This window comes from Eucalyptus grandis, chromosome 2, assembly GCF_016545825.1.
Source record: "Eucalyptus grandis isolate ANBG69807.140 chromosome 2, ASM1654582v1, whole genome shotgun sequence".
Classification (NCBI taxonomy): domain Eukaryota; kingdom Viridiplantae; phylum Streptophyta; class Magnoliopsida; order Myrtales; family Myrtaceae; genus Eucalyptus; species Eucalyptus grandis.
Window position 1 is genome coordinate 40,241,987 of NC_052613.1, and position 24,181 is coordinate 40,266,167.

General features: G+C 37.6%; 1 protein-coding gene across 1 annotated transcript in view; it reads left to right on the forward strand.

Moving 5' to 3' along the window:
- The first annotated feature begins 1,725 nt into the window (after positions 1-1,725).
- The window catches only part of LOC108957701 (A-kinase anchor protein 14-like), a 41,556-nt gene continuing 19,100 nt past the window's right edge, over positions 1,726-24,181 (forward strand). Inside the window, exon 1 of the mRNA XM_039306006.1 lies at positions 1,726-1,978. Coding sequence (XP_039161940.1) covers positions 1,920-1,978 — 59 coding nt within the window. The 5' untranslated portion in view covers positions 1,726-1,919. The remainder of the gene's footprint in view (positions 1,979-24,181) is intronic.

Genomic DNA, 24,181 nt, shown 5'->3' on the forward strand with positions numbered 1-24,181 from the left:
CCACCAATGCTCCCCCTCGCAATTTTGAAATGGTCCAAAAGGCTAGGTAATGGGGGGCATACGAATTTCCTTTAATTTCTTCTCAATTGGCCATCAATCCTTCCTTGAATCAACACAAACCGGCCTTAATAAATTCAATTGACTTCTCAATTATCAAATTGGTATTTTTCATCACCAATTGATCCATCTTGCATCACCATTGCATGATAAAAACGATCTCGACCTTTTTCTGAACAAAAACGGCCCTACCTCGACTTTTTCCCAAAAAGTCTCGGTTTGCAAAAAAATCCTATGAGACTGAGTCGATGTTCCTATAATTTATTGTGACATAACAAAATCTTCAATTTTTGAAATCATACTCAATTTCACGATAAATTTTCATTTGGTGCATTTTTAGCGTGATCTAGGCTACCGGATAACTTTCAGAACTTTTTCAGAACAATTGACCCGTGATCAATTTTCTTCGAACCACGATGAACCTACTTGACACATTGGCAACTCTCGGTTGTCATGAAAATCTTGAGGACTCAAATACAAACACAGGGTACCAAAACAATAAGAAAATTAGTCTAGTGTCAGCCAACGAGAATTTTCCAATTTAGTGAGGTCACCCACGATTAGGCACACATCTCAATCGAACCAACCTATTTCTAATCTCAAATTGATTTTTAACTATGCCGTAATGGCCTCTAAAGATAAACACGATCGAGTAGCCGATTCCTGGTTGAATTCTCAATTCTATTGTCTTAATATTCTTTAACGGCTTCCCTAGATGGTCTAGTTATCTCAAGAGTGATCAGGCGAGAGAACAGCCCTATTAGCACATCAATGAAATGCCCAATTAATTCAATAGAAAATAGAATTGAAAATTCGGGATGTCACACATACCATCTCTTTTCCTCAAGAACACAACTGACGTTGGATCACTATGCAAGAATCCATTAATCAAAGTTAATTGACCTTTAAGCAAGCTTAAATTTAGGGAGAAGAACATAGAGGAAACGCAAAAAAGCAAAAATCTCTTGTAAATGACTGTACTTTTTGAAAATTTTATGACTTAATTGCATTTTGGCAATAAGTTTTAGAGCTTCCGGTGTAGTTATTCTTTGAATTGTTAGATTTGTAACTACAAACATATTATATCTAATTTAGCTCTTAATCATCAAATTCAAATTATTGCAGTATTCCATTTACATTGCCAAAAGACATATACATATAATCTCCCTTTCCACATAGACATATAGATATAGGTTTTAACACTTTTTGTTCCTTTGGACGTGGACTTGTAAACTAAGCTGCGAGGACTCGACGGATTGGCTTTATTCCACAAAATTGGCTTCTATTCTTCTGCAAGCCCTTCGGTCTCTCCTTTGTTTAGATTTCCCTTGCCTGGACTCTTTAGACCATGTTCATAATTTCATTAAAATTTTCTTTGACCAAAAAGGAAGAACTTCACCTTTTCTCTTGCCCTCATAAAATGATCCACATGAGTCAATTCTTTCTTTTCTTTCTTGGGTCCATCCAACTTGTCCAAATCAATAATTGCGAGTGAGCATCGGACAAAGAAGATAAGACAAAACAATGGCAACAATTATTTAATTTTATGTTTAGACTTTTCAACTAACGGTGCCCCATTAGTTGGTTAGTAATGAAAATTATTATCTTTCGGCCAAAAAATAAAAAATAAAAAAACCCACCCCGTGAGGGAGGGAGCGTCATGAGGCATATATAGTGCTATCCTCCTAGGAGGGAGCGTCGCGGGGCATATATAGCGCTATCCTCCACCAGGCAAAAATTATCACTTCTTTGCAGGTTGCGTAAGCATTGGCGCAACATCATTCATCAATTTGCTCGGTTCTTCTTGTGAGGGTATATGTGCAAGCAACTACTTCCACTGACATTATATCTCGCTGAATTCCATGTTGAATCATTTCAATCTCGTGCCTGGATCATATGATCAATTCATCATGATGAAAAGGTAAATTGGCTCTTGGATTGATGCTTCATAGTATGTTTGTAGACTCACGCTCGCATTGAACTACCTCCACAGAGTTCTCTTGATGGAGAACAATAATTGTCCACAAACTCAGTTGAGTTGCCAATACTTTCCTCCTCCATTGGCATGGATCAATCAGAATCCCATACCATACGATGACTATAAAACTCCAACGTGGGTTATTGTTGCTTTAGTCATTGTTGCGGTCATGCTTTGTGTTTTCCTTTTTTGTTGCATTTTGCGGCCGGGAAAGCGGGGGCCACGGGGAGCGGGGGCCACTGGGGGGAAGCAGGGCCGCGGGCGCGAGGGCTGCCGGGTCTACAAGGACCAAAGGGGCTGCAAGGGCCGCCAGGGCCACCGGGGCCAGAAGGGCCGCAGGGGCCGCAGGGGCCAAGGGGGCCAAGGGGGCCATCGTGCCCGCCGTGCTCAACAAGGTCGTCGTGCTCACCGTGCTCAACAAGGCCGTCGTGCCCGCCGTGCTCAACAAGGTCGCCGTGTTAGTGGCTGTGAGGGCAACGACGGTGGCAAAGTGGGGGTGGCAACAACTACAGTGGGGCAATTAGCCGGCACGGATGGCCCATTTATTTGTGAGAAGTGCAAGCATGGAAGAGTACCAGCTTGTCCAATCTAGACAATAAATGAGACAAAAATTACAATAGTCTTTCTTATCTTAATGTATGCTTATGAATTTAGAAGCTTCTATTTATGTTTGTGTGTGAAACTTGAACGATGCACAGTGATAGATATGTTAGATGTATGCCCTAAAGCTGTTATGTAATAGTTACGTCTTAGGGATTTCCATTTGTATATATACAGATTATGTTCTTTTTATTTTTAAAAGGAATTGATTAATTAATTATTTGTTCATTTAATTAATTAATTAATACATTTTGATAACTAATAATAAAATAAATACATATACAAAGCTTCATGCATGTGCACGAAGCACATGCATGAAACTTGGATGGTCAAGAATCTGCTGACCATCATCCTGAACTCGTGCATGAACGGTCAGCGGTTGCGACCATCATGCACGTAAGTAGTGCATGAGCAACCCCTCATGCACGATTGTTCGTGCATGAGCGGGGACGATCAGCAACGGTTGCTGATCGTCCATCGATCAGCAACCGTTGCTGATCAGTTTATTATTTTATTTTAAAAGAGTTGGCTTTTGGCGACACTTAAAGGGCAGAGAAAATACAGAGAAAGGTGGGTGTGCGCTGTTTGGTTTTTAGAGAAAATGGGTTGCTAAAAATCAAGAGAAACGTGTGTGTTCTTGTATTCTTCGAGAGACGAGAAAGTATAGTGTTTTTTCATTCGGGCCGTGACTATAATACATCGAGGATACGGTGGATCATTTCCACGTGATTGCTAGCACAATCGAAGTGGTGAATATCCGAAAGTTCTCTCTTCCGTTCGACATTCGTTGTTGGTGTGTCTGAACTAGAGGTCTGACACTTGTGGGACTCGAACTATAGAACATCCGAACCAACTTATTTAAAGCACGCTTCGAGAGGTAATTCGTTTCACTCCCTTTTATGTTTAGATTTTTGATTAAAACGCACGAACAACGCCTTAGGGGAATCATGTGTAAAAGATATCTTTGTTTCCGCTGTGTTCATTTCGTTAATTTTTCTTATACATGATTCATGAAACCCGAATAGTGGTATCAGAGCCAACCTTAGGCGTTTTTCGTGCATTTAATTGATTTGTAGTTCAAATATATTTTTGCATTCTAATGGCCAATTTATTTTTTGTTAAGAGAATTGGTTCTCTTACTCTTATGTGGCCTATAGAAGTTGATTGATTTTTGTGATAAATTTAATCAACAAAGAAAAAATTAGAACTAAATCAATTTTGAATCATACTTGATGTTTATATTTTGCAAATGATATGCAGAATTTTATGCATGCCTTCCAGAGCTTTAAATTTTGAATTTATGGCTCGTAAGAAAGGGTGGTGATCATGGAAAAATACCTAATTGTTGTGATTGTTGTATGGATGAATGTATGATGATTACAGGTATTCTTTTTGGGGATGTAATTATTAAATGGAGGCTGCGTCCTTCTTTTTATATTTATTTTTACGAAATGTAATTTAAGTATAGTGTAGTATTTCAATTATTGATGTAAATACTACAAGAGAGGAGGAGCCATTGGAGGAGCCATTAAACCGGTGAGCTCTTTGGGCCTGGTCTTTGAAGAGTTCAAAGATTGAAGAAAAAGTGAAGAGCAGGTCCATATTATTAAAACATTAAAATGGCTAAATGGGTCTTTTTGGCTCGAGACCCATTGAACCATAATTCCATGATCGCCACATAGGATAGATGTTATGTGATGTCTATTTATTTATTATGTTTTTGTTATCGTGCATGTTAAATCGATTAATGTGCAAAGTGAGACCATTAATAATAACCAAGATCTCCTTATTTATAATATTAAGTCGAAACGGGTTTCGGACTCGTGGCCTTCCATCGTCGTGGTTTGATCCAATATTAAAGTGGTTAATTAACCGGTTATGGATACAAATGGGTTGATTACCATTTATAATATTGGACCACTCCATTATGCATATGATGCTGTGGGGTTGGAGCTAAATGATTTCTAATAACTGTTAGGTGAGGGAATCATTTGTGTTTTCAATACTTGCATGAGACGATGGGCTAGACTTAACTATGATCATGATGCCAATAACTGTTAGGTGGGGCTTTTATGGTCTAGAGGCCGAAGTTATGATTGGGACTCGCATATGATGCGTTGAACAAGCTGGTTCACTCACTAAGTTCATAGGACACCAATAAGCTGTTAGGTGAGGTGGACTTTGGGCTAGTGGGACTCAATCCCCACTAGTAATCTTTACCCAACAAAGATTACCGCTTCCCATCTTAAGGAGTATGGGATTTGAATATAAATTTAGTGGGAGGATCTATTTCATTTAAAGACCAAAATGAAATAGTTATTATGAAAAGTACAACGGCTAACAATTTATTTTCTGCAACAGATATATTATTACTCTGAAAAATGGTGACCACAAACCCACTCGCTTCTATACTTAACAAGAATTGTTTGACTAGACCCAATTTCACTGACTGGGTGAGGAATTTGAGAATTGTTCTCAATTCAGAAAAAATTGGGTATGTGCTTGATGAAAAGATGCCAACCTCCTTTCCCGAGGTGGGACCCAAGAGGAGCGTGTCACTTATGATAAGTGGTGTGATGATGACTTAAAAGTTAGGTCATATATGCTTGCTTCTATGAATAATGAATTACATAAGAAGTATGAATCTATGGAAGATGTTGGGTCGATCATTTTGCACTTAAAGGAATACTTTGATGAGAATGGTCGAACCTCTAGATATGAGATATCTAAGGCATTGTACCGTATGAGGATGGCTGGAGGATCATCTGTTAATGATCATGCTTTGAAAATGATCTGGCACATTGAAGAATTGGCTAGGCTGAATCTCGTTATGGATAATGAGTTAGCTGTGGATTTGATCCTCCAATCTTTACCCGATTCCTTCTCTGGTTTTGTCCAAAACTTCCACATGCATAAGATGGAGAAAACTCTTGCAGAGTTACATAACATGCTGGTAGTTTATGAGAAGGAAATGCATAACACGAGGCCAAATGTAGTGGCTATGGCTAAGGCTTCTTCTTCAAAGGGTAAGACTGTTTTAAAGAAGAATAAAAGGAAGAGGCTTGCCAAACCTGTTGTGCAACCAAAACCCATGATTGATAAAGGGAAATGTCATTCTTGTGGTGTCAAAGGGCCTTTGGAGGAGGAACGTAAGAGGTACCTCGCGAGCTTGAAGGTCAAGCCTAAGAACCGACCTTATGAAGGTATGGTGTCTATGCTTATTGAAACTAATCTTATGGTTAGTGCTGAATCCAGCTCATGGGTTCTAGATTCTACTGCAACTTCACATATTTGTATGTCTTTGCAGAATCTGGAAATAAGCAGGATGCTAGGGCGAAATGAGATTGTCCTGACGTTTGCCAATGGAGCAAGAGTTGCTGCATTAGCTATAGGGACTTTTCGTTTATGTTTGCTTATGTTTGCCTTCTGGACATATATTGGTTTTAAAGAACTGTTTGCATTATAAGAATGCTATTAGGAACATCATCTTTGTACCTCATTTGATTAAAGAGAATTATGAATTTTCTTTTGTTGATGATGTATGTTCTATTTATCATAATAGAATATGTGTTGGTTCTAGCTTATTAACCAACAATCTTTATACTATTACAATGTCCGGTAATGCAATTACCAATGTCAATAAGCAAAATAGAATTGATATAAAATGCCATAACTAATAAACGCCCTAGAGACGGTCCAAATAAAAAGTATGTTTGGCATCTCCGATTAGGTCATATTGGAGAAGACAAAATTAACAAGTTGAGTAATGATGGATACATTGATCCTTCAAATTTTGAGTCATACTCGACTTGTGAGGCATGTCTTCTAGAAAAATGACCAAAGCGCCTTTTGTGGGACAAAGTGCGCGAGCTGCTAACATATTAGAATTAATACATACAGATGTATGTGGACCAATTAATGAAACTGCTAGAGGTGGTTATAATTACTTCATTACCTTCACCGATGATCGAGTCACGGTATGGTTATTTATACCTCATGAAGTATAAATCTGAATCCTTTGAAAAGTTCAAGGAATTCAAGGCTGAAGTTGAGAAACAAATAGGAAAATGTATTAAGGCTCTTCGATCGGATCGAGGAGGTGAATACCTTAGTACTGAATTCCTGGACTATCTTAAAGAGAATGGCATTTTATCACAATGGACACCTCCTGGAACTCCAGAACATAATGGTGTATCTGAACGAAGAAATCGTACTTTATTAGATATGGTACGATCTATGATGAGTTACACACCGATTTGCCAATTTCCCTTTGGGGATATGCCCTTGAGACAACTGTATATATACTGAATAGAGTGCCGTCCAAATCTGTTCCAACTACGCCCTATGAGATATGGCATGGTAGGAAACCCAGTCTTAATAATATTAAGATTTGGGGTTGTCCAGCTTTCGTGAAAAAGCTAAAAATGGAAAAATTGGAGGCAAGATCTAAACAAGGTCGCTTCATTGGATATCCAAAGGAAACTCTTGGATATTATTTCTATTTTCATTCAAACCAAAGAATTTTGGTATGCAAGCACGCTTCTTTTTTGGAGAATCGGTTCGTCCAAGAAAGTGGTGTTTGGGCGGAAAATAGTCTTACAAGAAGAAAATAATGAAGTATCAAACAACCGAGTTCATATACCAATCTACGATTCGGTGGGAGCTTCGATACACAACCTCTTAGGAGAAGTGCGAGAACGTCTCGCCCACCTGCTCGTTATAGACACTCGCCTGATCATATTGAACCATTATTCATTGTGAATGATAGTGATCAACCTGGTGATCCTAAAACCTATGAGGAGGCGATGTTGGACATCAATTTTGGAAAATGGCTAGAAGCCATGAAATCCAAAATGGATTCAATGTATTCCAATGAGGTTTGGACCTTGACTGACCTGCCTGATGGTATTGTACCAATTGGCTGTAAATGGATCTTCAAGAGGAAGATGAACGTTGAAGGTTAAATTGGAATTTACAAAGCACGGCTGGTGGCGAAAGGATATCGTCAAAAAGAAGGAATTGATTATGACGAAACTTTCTCACCTGTGGCCATGCTAAAATCCATTCGGATTATGTTGGCTATAGCTGCACACCTTGATTATGAGATATTTCAAATGGATGTCAAAACGGCTTTTCTAAATGGTTTTCTCGAAGAGGACATCTATATGGAACAGCCACGGGGTTTTGAACCCAATAGTGAAAAACAGAAGGTGTGTAAACTTAAGAGATCCATTTATGGACTCAAACAAGCCTCCCGGAAGTTGGAACATCCGTTTTGATGAGGTAGTCAAATCGTTTGGCTTCATTAAAAATCCGGATGAACCTTGTGTATATAAGAAGATCAATGGGAGTGCAATTGCATTTCTGGTTTTGTATGTCGATGATATACTTTTAATTGAAAATGATGTACCAATGATATCATCGATAAAACTATTCTTGTCACAAAAATTCTCCATGAAAGATTTAGGAGAGGCAACCTACATTTTAGGTATCAAGATCTATAGAGATAGATCAAGACGATTGATTGGCCTCTCACAATCTACGTACATAGACAAAGTGTTAACACAGTTTAACATGCAATGTTCCAAGAGAAGATTATTGCCTTTTAGGCAAGGGATCCGTCTTTCTAAGGAGATGTGTCCCAACACTCCTGAAGAAAGAGAGCGGATGGCAAAGATACCATATGCATCTGCTATTGGAAGCATAATGTATGCTATGCTATGTACTAGACTTGATATTGCGCATGCTGTAAGTATTACTAGCAGATATCGATCGATCCCGGAGAAAACCTTGGATAGCAATCAAGAATATTCTTAAGTACTTGCGAAGGACTAAATATTTATTCTTGATATATGGAGAAGGAGAATTTAAAATTGTAGCTTATACTGATTCCGATTTTCATTCGGATCCTAATGATTATAAGTCTACGTCCGGGTTTGTCTTTACATTCAATGGTGGTGCAATTAGTTGGAAAAGTTCCACACAAAGTATAACTGTTGATTCCACTACTGAGGCAGAGTATGTAGCTGCTTCAAGCGACAAAGGAAGCCGCTTGGATGAAGAAGTTTATTTCTGAACTTGGAGTCGTTCCTTCAATTGAGCAACCGATCACATTGTTTTGTGACAACAATGGGCGATAGCTCAAGCTAAGGAACCAAGGTCTCACCAAGTCCAAGCATATTGAGAGACGCTTCCATCTCATCGGAGAAATTGTTGGGAGAGGTGATATCGCCTTGCAGAAAATTGCCTCAGCAGAAAACGTGGCAGATCCCTTCACTAAGGCCTTACCTCAGTCTTCTTTTGAAAGACATATTGACAAAATGGGTTTGAGGTACCAGACAAGTTGGCTTTAGTGCAACTGGGAGATTGTTGGATGTATGCCCTAAAGCTACTATGTAATGGTTACATATTAGGGATTTCAGTTGTACTTTCATTATTATTATTTAATTAATGGCAATGACGTATTCATTCATTTGTCCAATTATTTTATATTGATGAATGATTCCATAAGATCAGTTGCAACTAGACCTATTCTTGAGACGTCAAGAATATATGTGACGGGTTCATAGTTAGACTGAATCTTTAAATCGTTCCCGGTCGATGGATTATTGAGTGGATATTAATAATCCTATTGAGACCAATGTGTTCTTAACTTCGCCATTAAGTATTGGATACTTAAGGGAATGATGAGTCACATGTCATTGGGTATTATGATTCCTGAGTTAGAACACAGGTGTTTGTATTAGACAAATTCACTGAACATGACGCATATGGAACGATTAGCGACATGGAAGCTTTTAGCATGGTCAATGTCTAATTGTTCATGCTTTGGTCTTGTGTAAATAATCCTTAGACCTGAGGCACAGTGTTAACTTGTGTATTGAATAACTATGGTTCACGGGTGCACATAATGCCGGGTCATTGATCCGTCTTTATACCTGATGGTCATAGTTTGTTCATATATGAAGTTACAAGCGTGCGCAATATGGAATCTGTCTCCTTGTTATATGCAAGGTGTGATAATGATGTCCTATGCAATCTAATTGTGACAATGCATTGAAATCCTCGGCCGGGGTTGTAACCGAGAATAAATTGTTTATGTCTCAAATAAAATGTATGTCAATTAGATTTGTGCATATGATCGAATTAATGACTTGACAAATATTCCATGGTCTTTGTTTGATCGGGACATAGTAAGATAGAGGGATTGAATTACACTGTAATCAAAGCTGACAGGTTCATTATGTTCTTAAAGTATTCACACTATCTGGGTAGCCATGACATATTGCTAGATGTCAATCGTGGCTTGTAGGACCTAAAAGATTAATCGGGACAATTAATTCTTTTGGAAATACTAATGTGTTAGTACAAGTCTTACTACCAGCTTAGTGATGAACCTAGGGATGTCACACACCATAAACAATTAGGATGACATGGAACAAGAGAGAAATATTATTGCAAATGTGTTTGCAATTACTGCAATCAATTGAGTCGATTTGAAATTAAATTAAATGAGATTTAATTTAATTTGTATTATAGTCACGAGCCTACTTGCATATGATGCACACGCATGCCCAAAGTGGATATATGTTAACATACCAAATAAGTTGGCTTTAGTGCAAGTGGGTGATTGTTAGATGTATGCCCTAAAGCAGCTATGTAATAGTTACATCTTAGGGATTTCCATTTGTATATATACAGATTATGTTCTTTTTATTTTTTAAAAGGAATTGATTAATTAATTATTTGTTCATTTAATTAATTAATTAATTAATACATTTTGATAACTAATAATAAAATAAATACATATAAAAAGCTTCATGCATGTGCACGAAGCACATGCATGAAACTTGGATGGTCATCCACGAACTCGTGCATGAACGGTCAGCAGTTGCTGACCATCATGCACGAAGTAGTTCATGAGCAACCGCTCATGCACGGAGTCGTGGATGAGCAACCACTCATGCACGATTGTTCGTGCATGAGCGGGACGATCAGCATCGATCAGCAACTGTTGCTGATCAGTTTATTATTTTATTTTAAAAAGAGTTGGCTTTTGGCGACACTTAAAGGGCAGAGAAAATACAGAGAAAGGTGGGTGTGCCCTGTTTGGTTTTTAGAGAAAATGGGTTGCTAAAAATCAAGAGAAACATGTGTGTTCTTGTATTCTTCGAGAGATGAGAAAGTATAGTGTTTTCTCATTCGGGCCGTGACTATAATACATCGAGGATACGGTGGATCATTTCCATGTGATTGCTAGCACAATCGAAGTGGTGAATCTCCGAAAGTTCTCTCTTCCGTTTGACGTTCGTTGTTGGTGTGTCTGAACTAGAGGTCTGACACTTGTGGGACTCGAACTATAGAACATCCGAACCGACTTATTTAAAGCGCGCTTCGAGAGGTAATTCGTTTCACTCCCTTTTATGTTTAGATTTTTGATTAAAACGCACGAACAACGCCTTAGGGGAATCATGTGTAAAAGATATCTTTGTTTCCGCTGCGTTCATTTCGTTAATTTTTCTTATACATGATTCATGAAACCCGAACAAGATCATCTACCTACTATACAATGTTCGATGCAATTAATAACTTTTGTGTTGGAGGGTTTTTCAATTTCTTACATGAGCAGTTTTCTGGTCATTGATAAATAAAATTTTCAATTATAACGAATTATAATTATATGCATTTTTTTGTAATTTCTATAGAAAATGTCGTAAATCGACCAATCAATCCAACATACATAATAAAAGAGTTCCTGCTCTTGGTGGAGAACCGTTTGATAGATTTGCTTTATTATTGCCTTATATTCCAAAGAGAGTCATCGGAACTAAGTCGGCTGGTAATACTAGCAAAATAGAACTAAGGAGGCTTGCGAAATTTTGAATGGAAGTGCAGTTGCCCTCACAGCCACTGACACGGTGGCAAGCCTCCTCCGAAACATGAACATATCCAATCAAAGCACGACTCCTGAAATATAAAACTGTAATCAATCTTGCAAGAAAGTTTGAAAAAAGGAATATTGAAGCATCTCTTCTTATCGTGCCCCTGGACGAAACCGATTTGGCCGAACCCCGCAGTAAACATCCATTTCTCAGATCATATTATAACACGAATTGAAGTGTTATTGACTAGGGCAGTTCTGGGAAAAGCAAGTAAAATGCTTTGGGCCGATGAGGACACGACTGGAGCAGAAATCATATTTTTCACGACCACAGAGACCATAAAATCAAATGCTATTGGTCGATGAGACAAAAAAAAAATCAAAGATGCCGATGAGGACGCGATTGGGACAGACATCATACTTTTTCACGACCACGAAGACCATAAAATCAAATGCTAGTGGTCGATGAGACAAAAAATCAAAGATGTAGCTGACGCAAGCTTTTGAGACTGAGTGCAGGGTAGTCAAAGGAAGATGCGGAAAATTTCCCTTACTTGATGGATTTCCAAAATTATTGATACAAAGTTCGAGAGAACCGGCAACAATTCATCAAAAATTAACCTAATGTAAAATCAATTTCTTCCCAAGATTAAATGGACCAAAATCGACTCAACTCCTATAATAACAGGCAATATATTCCCGCAATATAATCTCATAATGAATAAAAATAATGCCAAAATGATAAAAACAGACAAAAACAAACACGACAAGTTTATGTCGAAAATTTAATGCGAAAAAAATTATGGACAATTCAAAAATTTCACTAATCACAAAAAAATAGTAAGATGCACAAAGGTTCTTCTTTAGTAATATATTAGAGATTCAATATCAATAATATAATGACATTTCGTCACAGTAAAAGCAGATTAATACATATGAAGTAAGAAACCCTAATCACAATTGGAGAAATTAGAGATAATTTAGAAAAAGTTTTCAATGAACAAAACGGATTGACAAATGAAACCGATGGACTCTTTGTCTCGACTCATCTGTCTCGGTCTTATAACAATGTATCAAAATTTAAGTCAACTCCGACGATATTTGGCAGCCCATTTCCCGTCTTCTCCGAACGAGCAGCCCGCCTTTCTTTTCCTTTATTGCATTTTTGACTTTTTGACATTTTCTTTTATTTGTTAACATTAACCGGGCGCCACACGGGCGGACCAGCCAACATTAATATCTAGTACAGTCAATAAAAAAAAAAAAAGCGGGACCATCAATTTGATTGCCAAATAACCTATCAATAACTTATCAATGCCGTTAGAAACTTACCAACTTTGAAATGAATTAAAGAATAACCAACTCTTTGGAAATTTTACAAGCATTCTAAATAAATTACAAAAACTATAATGAGTCAATTTATAAACTTACCAACTTCTGGTCACTCTCCTTATCATTTTGATTTTTTCATTTGTTGATGATCTCTAAGTACCCCCTCCAAATGTCTCTTTTCCATGTGATGAAATTAAACTCATTCTATGATCGACTTGAATCAGATGGTTGAAACAGGAGGGTTGTTTTTGGAGGCCTATAAGGACAAACTACAAGTAAAATGTAGCTTGTGATTGAGTGCCTGAAACAAGAAAAATTGAAACATATTGAGTATTCTTGAGATGAATCTCTTTGTTGCTTCATTATAATCTATTTAGTTTTGATCCTAAAAGTTAGCAAGGGTGCCAAAATCATTTGCATACACACGGAAGAAGTGGTCGTGCTTAGAGAGAATGCAGTTGTTTAGGTAACAGATGAAATATGCAAATGATTATTTGTAAACACTTAGAAGTGTGGTTAAATAATTTTTGGCGAGAGTATGTCTACCGTGTTGTGTGCACAAGGTGTGAGAACAGCTATTGAAAGAGATCTAATAATTATTTTGTCTATAGTGAGATAGCCATAGGAGGAGTCGAGTCCGCGCGATACAAAGTTCTTAGCAATTGCACTATTGGCTGAAGTAGTGAATTTCAATCTAATGGGGCTGCTAGAGCTAGAAGAGAAAGCATATCCTAATTGAAACTCTATAAATAGCTTTTGTAATTTCATTTTCCCTAAACTCTATAAGTTCCTTATTGCAAATTAATAGTTCAATTGCATATAAAAAAAAAAACATTTTTAAATAAGGTGCTGGTTCTAGAAAGATAAATATTTTTATATGTATAAAAAAACACTTCACCCCTTCTTTTATGTATTTGGACCTAACAATATGGATTGCCATGTTGGAGGTGTCAAATTTTGTAATACTACAGTAATGTAACTTGCGAACCTGGTTAATAATTTAAAGGATTTTACTAAGGACAATGAAAAAAAATCATTATTTTTGAATTTTTTTATGAGAACTTGAGATGGAGTTCGAAGGTTTACACTATTATTTAGTTTTTAATATTAGAGTTGGATCTAGTCTGATGCGAGTAAATATATTGTATTGAGTTGGGTGCGAGCACAAGATTGAGAAAACCGAATTGTCATATTTTCGAGATAATTGCACAATCTCTCCTCAAATTGTTATACCAAAATTTCAAACCTATCAAGGTATAAACTTTTTAACTGAAATAACGCGGTATTAAACTTACAAGGGAAAGTGCAATAAAACATTTTAGCTAAATCTCATTGAAATCATCTAATGTGACGTTTCAATTATTTTCGACTACTTAAGTGTAACGATGACAGCATGACATGATAAGACGATTATGTTTTTCTTCTGATTTAAGCACCTGATAGAGAAATGTCAATAGGCTTATTTGTGGAATTTAATGCTCTCCCTTGCGCCTGATTGTAGGCCTAGGCACGAAATAATATAATGGGAATCCACCCTTGTCCGAAAGTAGATGCACTATCTGATCATTCATTGTCTCGGTAAAAGGCGATGATCACATGCTTCCGTTGGCCAGCAATTAGTACACTGCTAAGCTGTCATCAAAATAGGATTGCATCTCCATAATTTTATCCGTTTGTTTGTTGATGTGATAGCTAAGAAAAATCGTCCGTACATGTTGCTTCTTTTGGCTTTACATAATCTCCTCCATTCAAAAGGTGCACCAGTGGAAATACCATACATCCTGGACGACGGCGGTGGCCACCATGAGGTTGTTGACACCTCATCAGGCTTTGCCAACGATGAGGTTGTTGGTGCCTCACCAGCGTTCTCCCGCGATCGCGGCGATGAGGTCGGCGTCGCGGCCTTCCCCCGTTGCGGCGATTGCGGCACTGACGTTATTTTTGGAATATTAAGCTTCAATATCAATTTCGGTGAAGTGGCGGTTCTGTCCCCGGGACCACGACAATTTTTTATAATAACACCGACGGCTACGGCGACGACAATGATGACTACGCTGACGGTGATCCACCTCGAAGTGTCCCGGCATGCAGCGATGTCGCTTTCCAAAGATACAGAAACTGGAACGTCCCCTGCTGATGGAGGAGGAAGGATGGGAAAGCCGAACAACCTTCTGGACAGTTATTGCTCCCCATCAGGAAAATCCTCCTGTAGTTCAACGCCAGCGGTGAGCCTGCAAACATTTTTCGAAGCATCGTTCATACCACAAAAAGAAAAAAAAAGGTGGTAATTTTAAAAAAAGACGGTACCTTATTAGAAAAGAAACATTTTTTTTTATCACGATAGATTGGGAAGATTATATGTTTTAAGCGTGAGATCAAGATAATCGAAAAGCCGAACAGTCAAACTGATGAGCTAAATGCATCTTTTCAATCCACGGGGTATCCAACCACCACAAGATAGAAAAATGTTTGCAGACTCACCGCTTGCGTTGTACTGCAAGAGGGTTTTCCTGATGGAGAGCAATAACTGTCCACAAGCTTGCCCGGGTTTCCAGTACTTCCCTCCTCCATCAGCATGGGACATTCCGGTTTCTGTATCTTTGGAAAGAAAAATTGATGTTTGCCGGGAGACTTCGAGGTGGATCTCCGTCAACGTGGTCATCGTTGTTGTCGTCATAGCCGCCTGTGTTGTTATAAAAAATCGCCGTGGTCCTCGGAATACAATCGCCATTCCATCGAAAAAGATATGGAAGCTTAAGATTCAAGTGGTGCCGCCGTCGCTGTTGCCACTCCCATCGCCACGGCCATCGCAGCTGCCATTTCCATGGCCGTCACAGCCGCTGTCGCCACCGCTGCTGTGGTCGCCGCCGCTGCTGTGTCATCCATGTCATACACCATTGTCGCTGCACTATCCATGTGATCCGTGTTATTGTCATTAGATAAATAAATTACCATACATGGTAATTGAATGTCTATACTTAGCATGGGCACTTCTAAGTCCTATGAATTGTAATTTGATTTTTCAATCCAATTATGTAATTATCTTGGAGATGCCACTAACTTATGATAAATAAATTAGCAATCCAAGTAAGATGCAAGAGTACATTTCACTCCTATGAACTAAAGATTCACCGATTGATTTAGTTGCATTAGATCTTCTAGTATGAAAACAATTTACATGCAAACTTCACCAATTTTATTCCTTCAATCCTCTAAACATATAAAAAGTGATTATGCATAGTCACTCAAGTAACAAAAATAAACAAGCAAGCAATTACAGTAGAAAGCTAATAAAAGAAATGAATGACAAGAAAAGTAAAGGACACAAGTGGCATCGGGCAAAATTAACAAAACCTGGTTATTAAGGCCCGGGACAAAAGCCCCGTGAGCTACAAATGTAAATTCGATATAAGCTCTCCAAGAGATGCCTGATGCTCAAATAGAAAGTGAATGTATGACATGTCATGACCATCTACTAAATAAATTTCATTGCTAAAATGAATTGTCGCATGTGAAAAATAAATCTAAAAAATGCAATATAAAGTGCAGTGCGATATTAAGAAAACAAATCTATTTGTGATCGTGCATGGTACCTAAAATGCACCCTTAAAAATACTTTTAAATTTTTTTAAAATATATTAAGACGCAAAAAGAAAAACTAAGAAAATTAACTAAGTGTCGAAATGGACATGAACTAAAGCTTATGTGCTTGAATCAACCTATATTCCATATTTGCATAGTAACTTGGACACCGAAATCACAAATAAAAATTATCCACTCCAACATCGGTGGTGTCACATAAAATGACCAGCATCATGTAAACGTCGACCAATTTTCCATACCAAAAGCCACCACCAATAATGGAGGACAGAAGGGAGCCATTATAATGAGAGGTCACCTAATGAAAATTCGCACTTCTTTGCTGATAGTATAAGAATAATACCAATAACACCACACGCCTTGGTTGTTCTTGATGAGGTACACACAAGCACCCCCTTTGACTCTTCGTTTTATACTATATTCTACTTCATTCCATTTTCAACCATCTCGTTCTCGTGCTCGCGTCATATAATCTTCTGGGTTTATGTGATCAAAATAGTGTTTATTTTCTAATAAAGCACCCTCCTTTAGAACAATTACTTCTTTTCTTGTGTGAATTGATGTTTCAAAATATGTTTGTGAACTCATCGCTTGCTTTTAACTAAGCTGGACTTTCTTGATGGAGAACTATAACTGTCCACAGAATTGTTCAGGTTGCCCGTGCTTCCCCTCTTCATTTGTCCCGAATTCGGTCTCGTCCGACGACAAGAACATTTCATGGTGGGATGCTCCTGGATGGGTCATCGTCGGCATAGTTGTCGTCGCGGTTGAAATCTGTGGTTTCCTCTTCTACGTTCGTCGTGGTCCTGAGGACGCAGAAATCACTCTCCCAGTTGACGCGGAAATCTCCCTTTAATAGGACACTGCGAGCATTTCGTTTCCGTTGTCGTTAGCGTTCTTCTCCTGAGACAATAAGATCAAGCTTCAGGGCATGTGTCTGTGTGAAACTCGAATAATTTATAGTGACAGGTCGTCTATTCTATTATCCAACATTGGAGATTTGATGCAACAAATAATTGTGTTGGAGGAAGAAAAAATTGTGACGAAGGGTTTGTTAAATTTCGGTAGTTCTAAGGTCTATCAAGAACTGGATCTTCGGATTTATCGAGACATTTTCAGATTTGAACCATTAAAAGAAAACTATTGAATCACAAAGAAACATTTAGCATAGACTATTACAAGGTCATACCAATGGCAATTTTAAGATTTTGATTTAATTAATTAAACATGCAATTTAATTCATTTAGGAGTTGCCACAATAAAAGGGGTATGTAAAAATGTTGGGATCGATTTTTAACATCCATCTATTTCCCTCACTTCGAACATAAGGCTTTATGCTCAATTTCTTATGCACAAAATCTTTATGAAGGCGAGCGCAGAGCATGGCATCAAGATATATCCTATCTTATTATTCTAAGATTTATAATATGTAATGGAAATTTGAAGAGAAAAAGGAAAACTGTTTAAGCACACAAACGCATGATTGCTTAAGGCTAGTCTGCCTTTTTATGCATAAGGGAAAGAAAAGATAAGCAAGATTGCATCATTGGTAACGCAAGCATATTAATGCCACTTTAGTCTTCAATAAGGAGCAGAGCTTGAAGAAGCAAAGCGAGCCTATTACGTTTTTCAGGCCCTTTGACTTGATATTCTATTACTCAAGTGCTAGCACCCCCATAGAGTCAAGCTCTTCTGCTATCAATGAAATTGAAAGACAGACAAAAACTAGTGCGTTTTGTAAACATGCGATTCACGCCTATGACTTACAATTAATACAACACAAGGACTCTTAACACTTATTACAACATCGTGACTCATCTTAAGACATTTATTACAACATGGCTCATCTTCGTGATTTATCACAACATGACTTCTTTTTATTTTAATTCAAAAGAAAATTGTATTCATTACTCAAAAGGATACATAAGTACATAGTGTTCATGACAGAACAAATCGAAACAGAGCAAGAATAGTCAAACGGAGCATCAGCAAAGTTAACCACACACTTGTTCCAAGAGAACATATCTGTCAAGCAAAAGAGAAGATCGTGTATCAAATGGCAACCTTTGGCCTCGGTTCAATAGACTCACTTGTGAGTGGAGTATATTTAGTGCACATGTGAGGCGAGCCATAAAGAAAGCCTCACATTGGGTATTTGGAGTGAAAAGGAATGGAGCAATTGTAATACCCTAATTTTCAAAAGGAGGTCATGGTCAATCAAAAAGAGTAGATCATGTGCACCAATCAAAATTGGATGGCATGATGACATGCTAAATAATCAGGAGCTATCAACCACCACTCCTCATAATGTCATAAAATTTCCATAAATGTATCACATTAATTAGCTAATTCAAGATTTCACTAACAATTGTGTTAAGAGAAATGGACATATATCTTTTTTAGTCATAAGAGTTAAAGGAAATTATATAATTCAGTTGCACTTTTGCAATAAGTTTTAAAGCTTCTACCTTTCATGTTAGATTTGTAACTACAAACATATTACATCTAATTCAGCTCTTAATCATCAAATTCAAATTATTGCACTATTCCATTTACATTGCCAAAAGGCATAATCTAAATTTAGATAGATATTTTCCTTTAAAATATGATCTCTCTTTCCGCATAGACATATAGATATAGATTTTAACACTTTTTGTTCCTACTGATGTGGGCTTGTAAACTAAGCTGCAAAGACTCAACGGATTGGCTCTATTTCACAAAATTGGCTTTCTATTCCTCTACAAGCCCTTCGGTCTCTCCTTTGTTTAGTTCCCCTTGCCTGGGACTCTTTAGACCATGTTCACAATTTCAATAAAATTTTCTTTGACCCAAAAAGGACGAACTTCACCTTTTCTGTTGCCCCATAGGATGATACACATGAGTCAATTCTTTCTTCTTATTCTTCTTTTTTTCTTGGGTCTGTCCAACTTGTTCAGACCAATAATTGCGAGTGACCATCGGACGAAGAAGACAAGACAGAACAATGGCAACACTTATGGGTGGTGTGGGTCCTGGAAACTGAGATGTTATTTTCAATCCCTTCCCAACTGAAAAGCACACGCTTTAAATGATAAGTAACTCTTCACATGTGCCCGCTGTAGGAGTGCATGCGCTAGCACATGGACGTGCTAGGTGGGTCACTTTCACATGAGTAATATCCACTTTTATGTGTATAAAAGAGTGCATGCACTAGCACATGGATGTGCTAGTGTGGGTCACTTTCACACAAGTAATATCCACTTTTATGTGTATAAAGGAGTGCATGCACTAGCACATGGATGTGCCAAGTGGTTCACTTTCACACGAGTAATATCCACTTCTATGTGTATAAAGGAATGCATGTGCTAGCACATGGACGTGTTAGGTGGGTCACTTTCACATGAGTAATATCCACTTCCATGTGTATAAAGGCATATTACCCATGATCAAATTTTCAGTCTAGAGTAGCACTGAATAAATTTATGTATATGTACCCATCCAATGGATGAAGAGTGTAAGATCTATATTTACTTGTCACGACCCATCCCTTCGTATGGAGGAAAATAATTTTAGGGGTATTGTCTAAAAAACAAACCTATGATCTAGTGCGCGCTCTCCTAAACTCATACCTCTCACAACTTTAAAGTATTCGTAAAAATTTTCTAATAAAGAGTCCCAACTAGCCTATTGAGGTTGACTAAGAACCAAGTGACACATTAAAGTGTAACTCACCTCCTACACAACTAAAGAGTTTATGGTTGGGGACTTGTTTATACTTATTAAACAATTAATACCATTTTGGTATCTAATCTTATTCATTCAAAAAGATTTTCTATCAAGTAGTCTACGTTAATGTTAGACATGTTGACCATGTGAACATGCAATCATTAACATGACAATCATAAACTAAAGTGACATCAAATAAATTGCATTGGGAGAGCAAGATCTAGCATTATCAAATAAGGAGCCTGCCATTTCTAACTAAGCTAAAGGGAAACCATAATCAACATATGGAAAATGCATAATCGACGGCATTTAATTTAAGGATAATCGGAATCTTATGGTAAAGCTGAAAGGGCTTGTTTAATTTTTTAACACAATTTTCTTATCAATGATTTTCTCGTAATTTTAAGAGAGGGCTACCTTGAAAGATTATTTCTAAGAATTTTCTAACTTTAGGAAAAATAAAAATAAAAAAATTCGGAATTTTTAATTAATTTTTAAATATATTTTTCTATTCAACTAATTAGTAGTCCGAAAATAGGGACCTGGCCATAACATGGATTAACTTGGACTTACGGTTTAGATTAGAGGGCACAATTGATCTTATCCTCTTCCACTTTATAACTGAGTGCACTAAACCCATCTTACTAAAAAGAACTCAACCCAAGCACTTCCAAAAATGAAGGCAGCCCGCTAAATTCCATCTTCGATTATCTTGATCTCACGCTTGAATCATATAATCTTCCCAATCTATTGTGATTAAAAATAATAATGTTTCTTTTTAATAAGGTACCATCTTTTTTTTTTTAAATTGCCACCTTTTTTTTTTCTTTTTGTGGTATGAACGATGCTTCGAAAGATGTTTGCAGGCTCACCGCTGGCGTTGAACTACAGGAGGATTTTCCTGATGGGGAGCAATAACTGTCCACAAGGTTGTTCGGGTTTCCCATACTTCCCTCCTCCATCAGCACGACATCGCTGCATGCCGGGACACTTCGAGGTTGATCACCGTCAGCGTAGTCATCATTGTCGTCGTCGTAGCCGTCGGTGTTATTACTAAAAATCGTCGTGGTCCCGGGGACAGAACCGCCACTTCACCGAAATTGATATGGAAGCTTAATATTCCAAAAATAACGTCAGTGCCGCAGTTGCCGCAACCGGGCTGACGCAGTTGTCGTCGCCGGCAGAGGCTGATGCGGCGACGACGACCTCATTGCAGCAGTTGCCGCCGGCGGAGGTTGATGTGGCGATGACACCGTCATCGCTGAAGTGGCGGCTGATGCCGCAGTGGCTGCCGCTGTCATCACTGCAGCCATCGTCGTCGTCGTTGCGGTCATTGTCACCGCCACAGCAGCTGCTGTCGTGTTGTTCATACGGTGATCAAATGATAGAATTACCGTAGGTGGTAATTGAATGATGCATAGTGACAGATCGTTTGATCTGTCTTATAATACTTCAGATTCGATGCAATAGATAATTCTTATTATTGGAGGAAATAATGTTTGTGTTGGAGGGTTTATTGAATTCGGCAGTTTTATGGTCCATCGAGAAATCCCGTATCATAACAAATTATGCCTTTCTGAATTTTCTCGTAACTCCTATGAAAAAGCTGCAATACACAAAATCTTAAAGGTTTTACAATCAACGGACGAGATTTATTTTTCTTTATCCAGCGGTCATAAGTAGTTACGTATCCGTTCTCAAGGGGTAATCGTAACACCCTTAATAAAAGGGTAAGAAAATAACCTCTTTTTTTTTTTAAGAAAAAGCCCAAAACAACTTTACATCTTCACCTTGCGCAGGAAAACGACGGCAATTGTCGTGGTGACCTCCCGACTTCCGAGGGCAAATTAGATTGGCAAGGAAATTGACGGATTGCCAAGGTGCGTTGGTCACCGGCCCTTGTCTGGCTGGCGACCATCTAAGGGGGAAAAAGAGAGGAAGGGAAAAGGAAGAAAGAAAGGAGAAATTGCTTGTATCTTAAGTTGTTTCTATTTTTTATTTTTATTTTGTTTCTTCAAATCTATTCTCGAGAATAAAAAATATATATCAAATATGTTTTTATTCTATGTTACAGAGAACAAATAAAATAAAAAACACTTATTCTCAGGAGCATTACCAAATGCATTGCAAGTGGTTCCTCTTGCAAGGAGGAATCTACACTTAGCACGACCCTTCCAAGCCGTATCAATCATAATTTGATTTTTCAATTCAATTATACAATTATATTGGAGACGTCACTAACTTATTATGGGTCAATTGGCAATTCAAGGAGGATGCGGAAGTACATTTCACTCCTGTGAACTAAAGATTCATAAGTTGATTTAGATGCGCCGAGATCTTTCAGTACGAGAACAATTTACATGCGAACTTCACCAATTTTTATTCCTTAAATCCTCTAAACATATAAAAAGTGACTATGCGTAGTCAGTCAAGTTATAAAAATAAACAAGTGAGCAATTGTAGTAAAAAGCTAATAAAATAAATAAATGACCGGAAAAATAAAGGACACGAGTCGTTTCGGGCAAAATCAAACAAAACCTTGCTATTACGGCCTGGGACAAAACCCCGTGAGCTATAAATGTAAATTTGGTATAAACTCTTCAAGAGATGCCTGATGCTCAAAAAGGAAAGTGAATGTATGATATGTCATGACCATCTACTAAATAAACTACATTCCTAAAATGAATTGTTGCATGTGAAAATTAAGTCTAAAAAATGCAATATAAAGTGCATGCGATATTAAGAAAACAAATCTATTTGTGAATGTGCATGGTACCTTAAATGCACCCCTGAAAATACTTTTAAATTTTTTTTAATACTTTAAGATACCAAAAAAAAAAGCTAAGAAAATTAACTAAGTGTCGCAATAAATATGAACTATGTCTTATATGCTTGAATCAACCTATATTACATATTTACATAGTAACTTGGATACCGAAATCCCAAATAAAAATTGTCTATGTCAACACCAATGGTATCATATAAAAAGACTAGCGTTCATGTCAACGTCAATTGGCCAATTTTGGTTAGATTGACTGAATCAGCACAAATGCAAAAATATTTAGAACTTAATTGTTCAAATATATATATATATATATATATATATATATATATATGATTGAATTTGTACAATTATAATAAGTTTATGATCCTTTTGATAATTTTCCTGACTAAGAGCCGCCACCAATAATGGAGGATAGAAGAGAGCTGAGAGGCCATCTAATCAAAATTTGCACTCCTTTGCTGGTTGTGTAAGAATTATACCAATAACACCACTCGCCTCGGTTCTTCTTGATAACTTACAAGCTCCTTCGACTCTTCAGTTTGTGCCATATCCTACTTCATTCGGATTTCATTCTTCTCCTTCTCGCACTCGGGTCATATAATCTTCTCCGTTTATGTGATCAAAAAAGTGTTTATTTTCTTAAAAAGTACCCTCCCTTTGAAGAACTACTTCTTTTCTGATGTGAATTGATGCTTCAAAATATGTCTGTAAACTAGTCGCTTACATTGAAATACGCAGGGTTTTCTTGATGGAGAATAATAACTGTCCACAAAATTGTCCGTGCTGTCCGTGTTGCCCGTACTTCTCCCCTTCGTCCGATGGCAAAATTTCGTCGTGTAATACTCCGGGATGGGTCATCGTCGGCATCGTAGTTGTCGCCGCCTTAATATGTGGTTTCCTTTTCTACTTTAATCGTGGTCCTAAAGACACAGAGGGCAGTCTCGCGGATGAGCCACAAATCTCCGTCGGTACAGGCGGTGTGAACATTTCGATTCCGTTGTCGTTAAAACTCTTCTCTAAAGGATAGTAATCTGCAAGCTTCCGGGCATGTTTCTGTGTGAAACTTGGATGATGTATAGTGACAGATCGTCTCTTCTAGTATCCAACATTGGAGAGTTGATGTAATAAATAATTGTGTTGGAAGAAAAAAAAAATTATGATGAAGGGTTTATTAAATTTCTGTAGTTCTATGGTCTTTCAAGAAATGGATCTTCAGATTTATTGCAACATTTTCAGGGGTGAA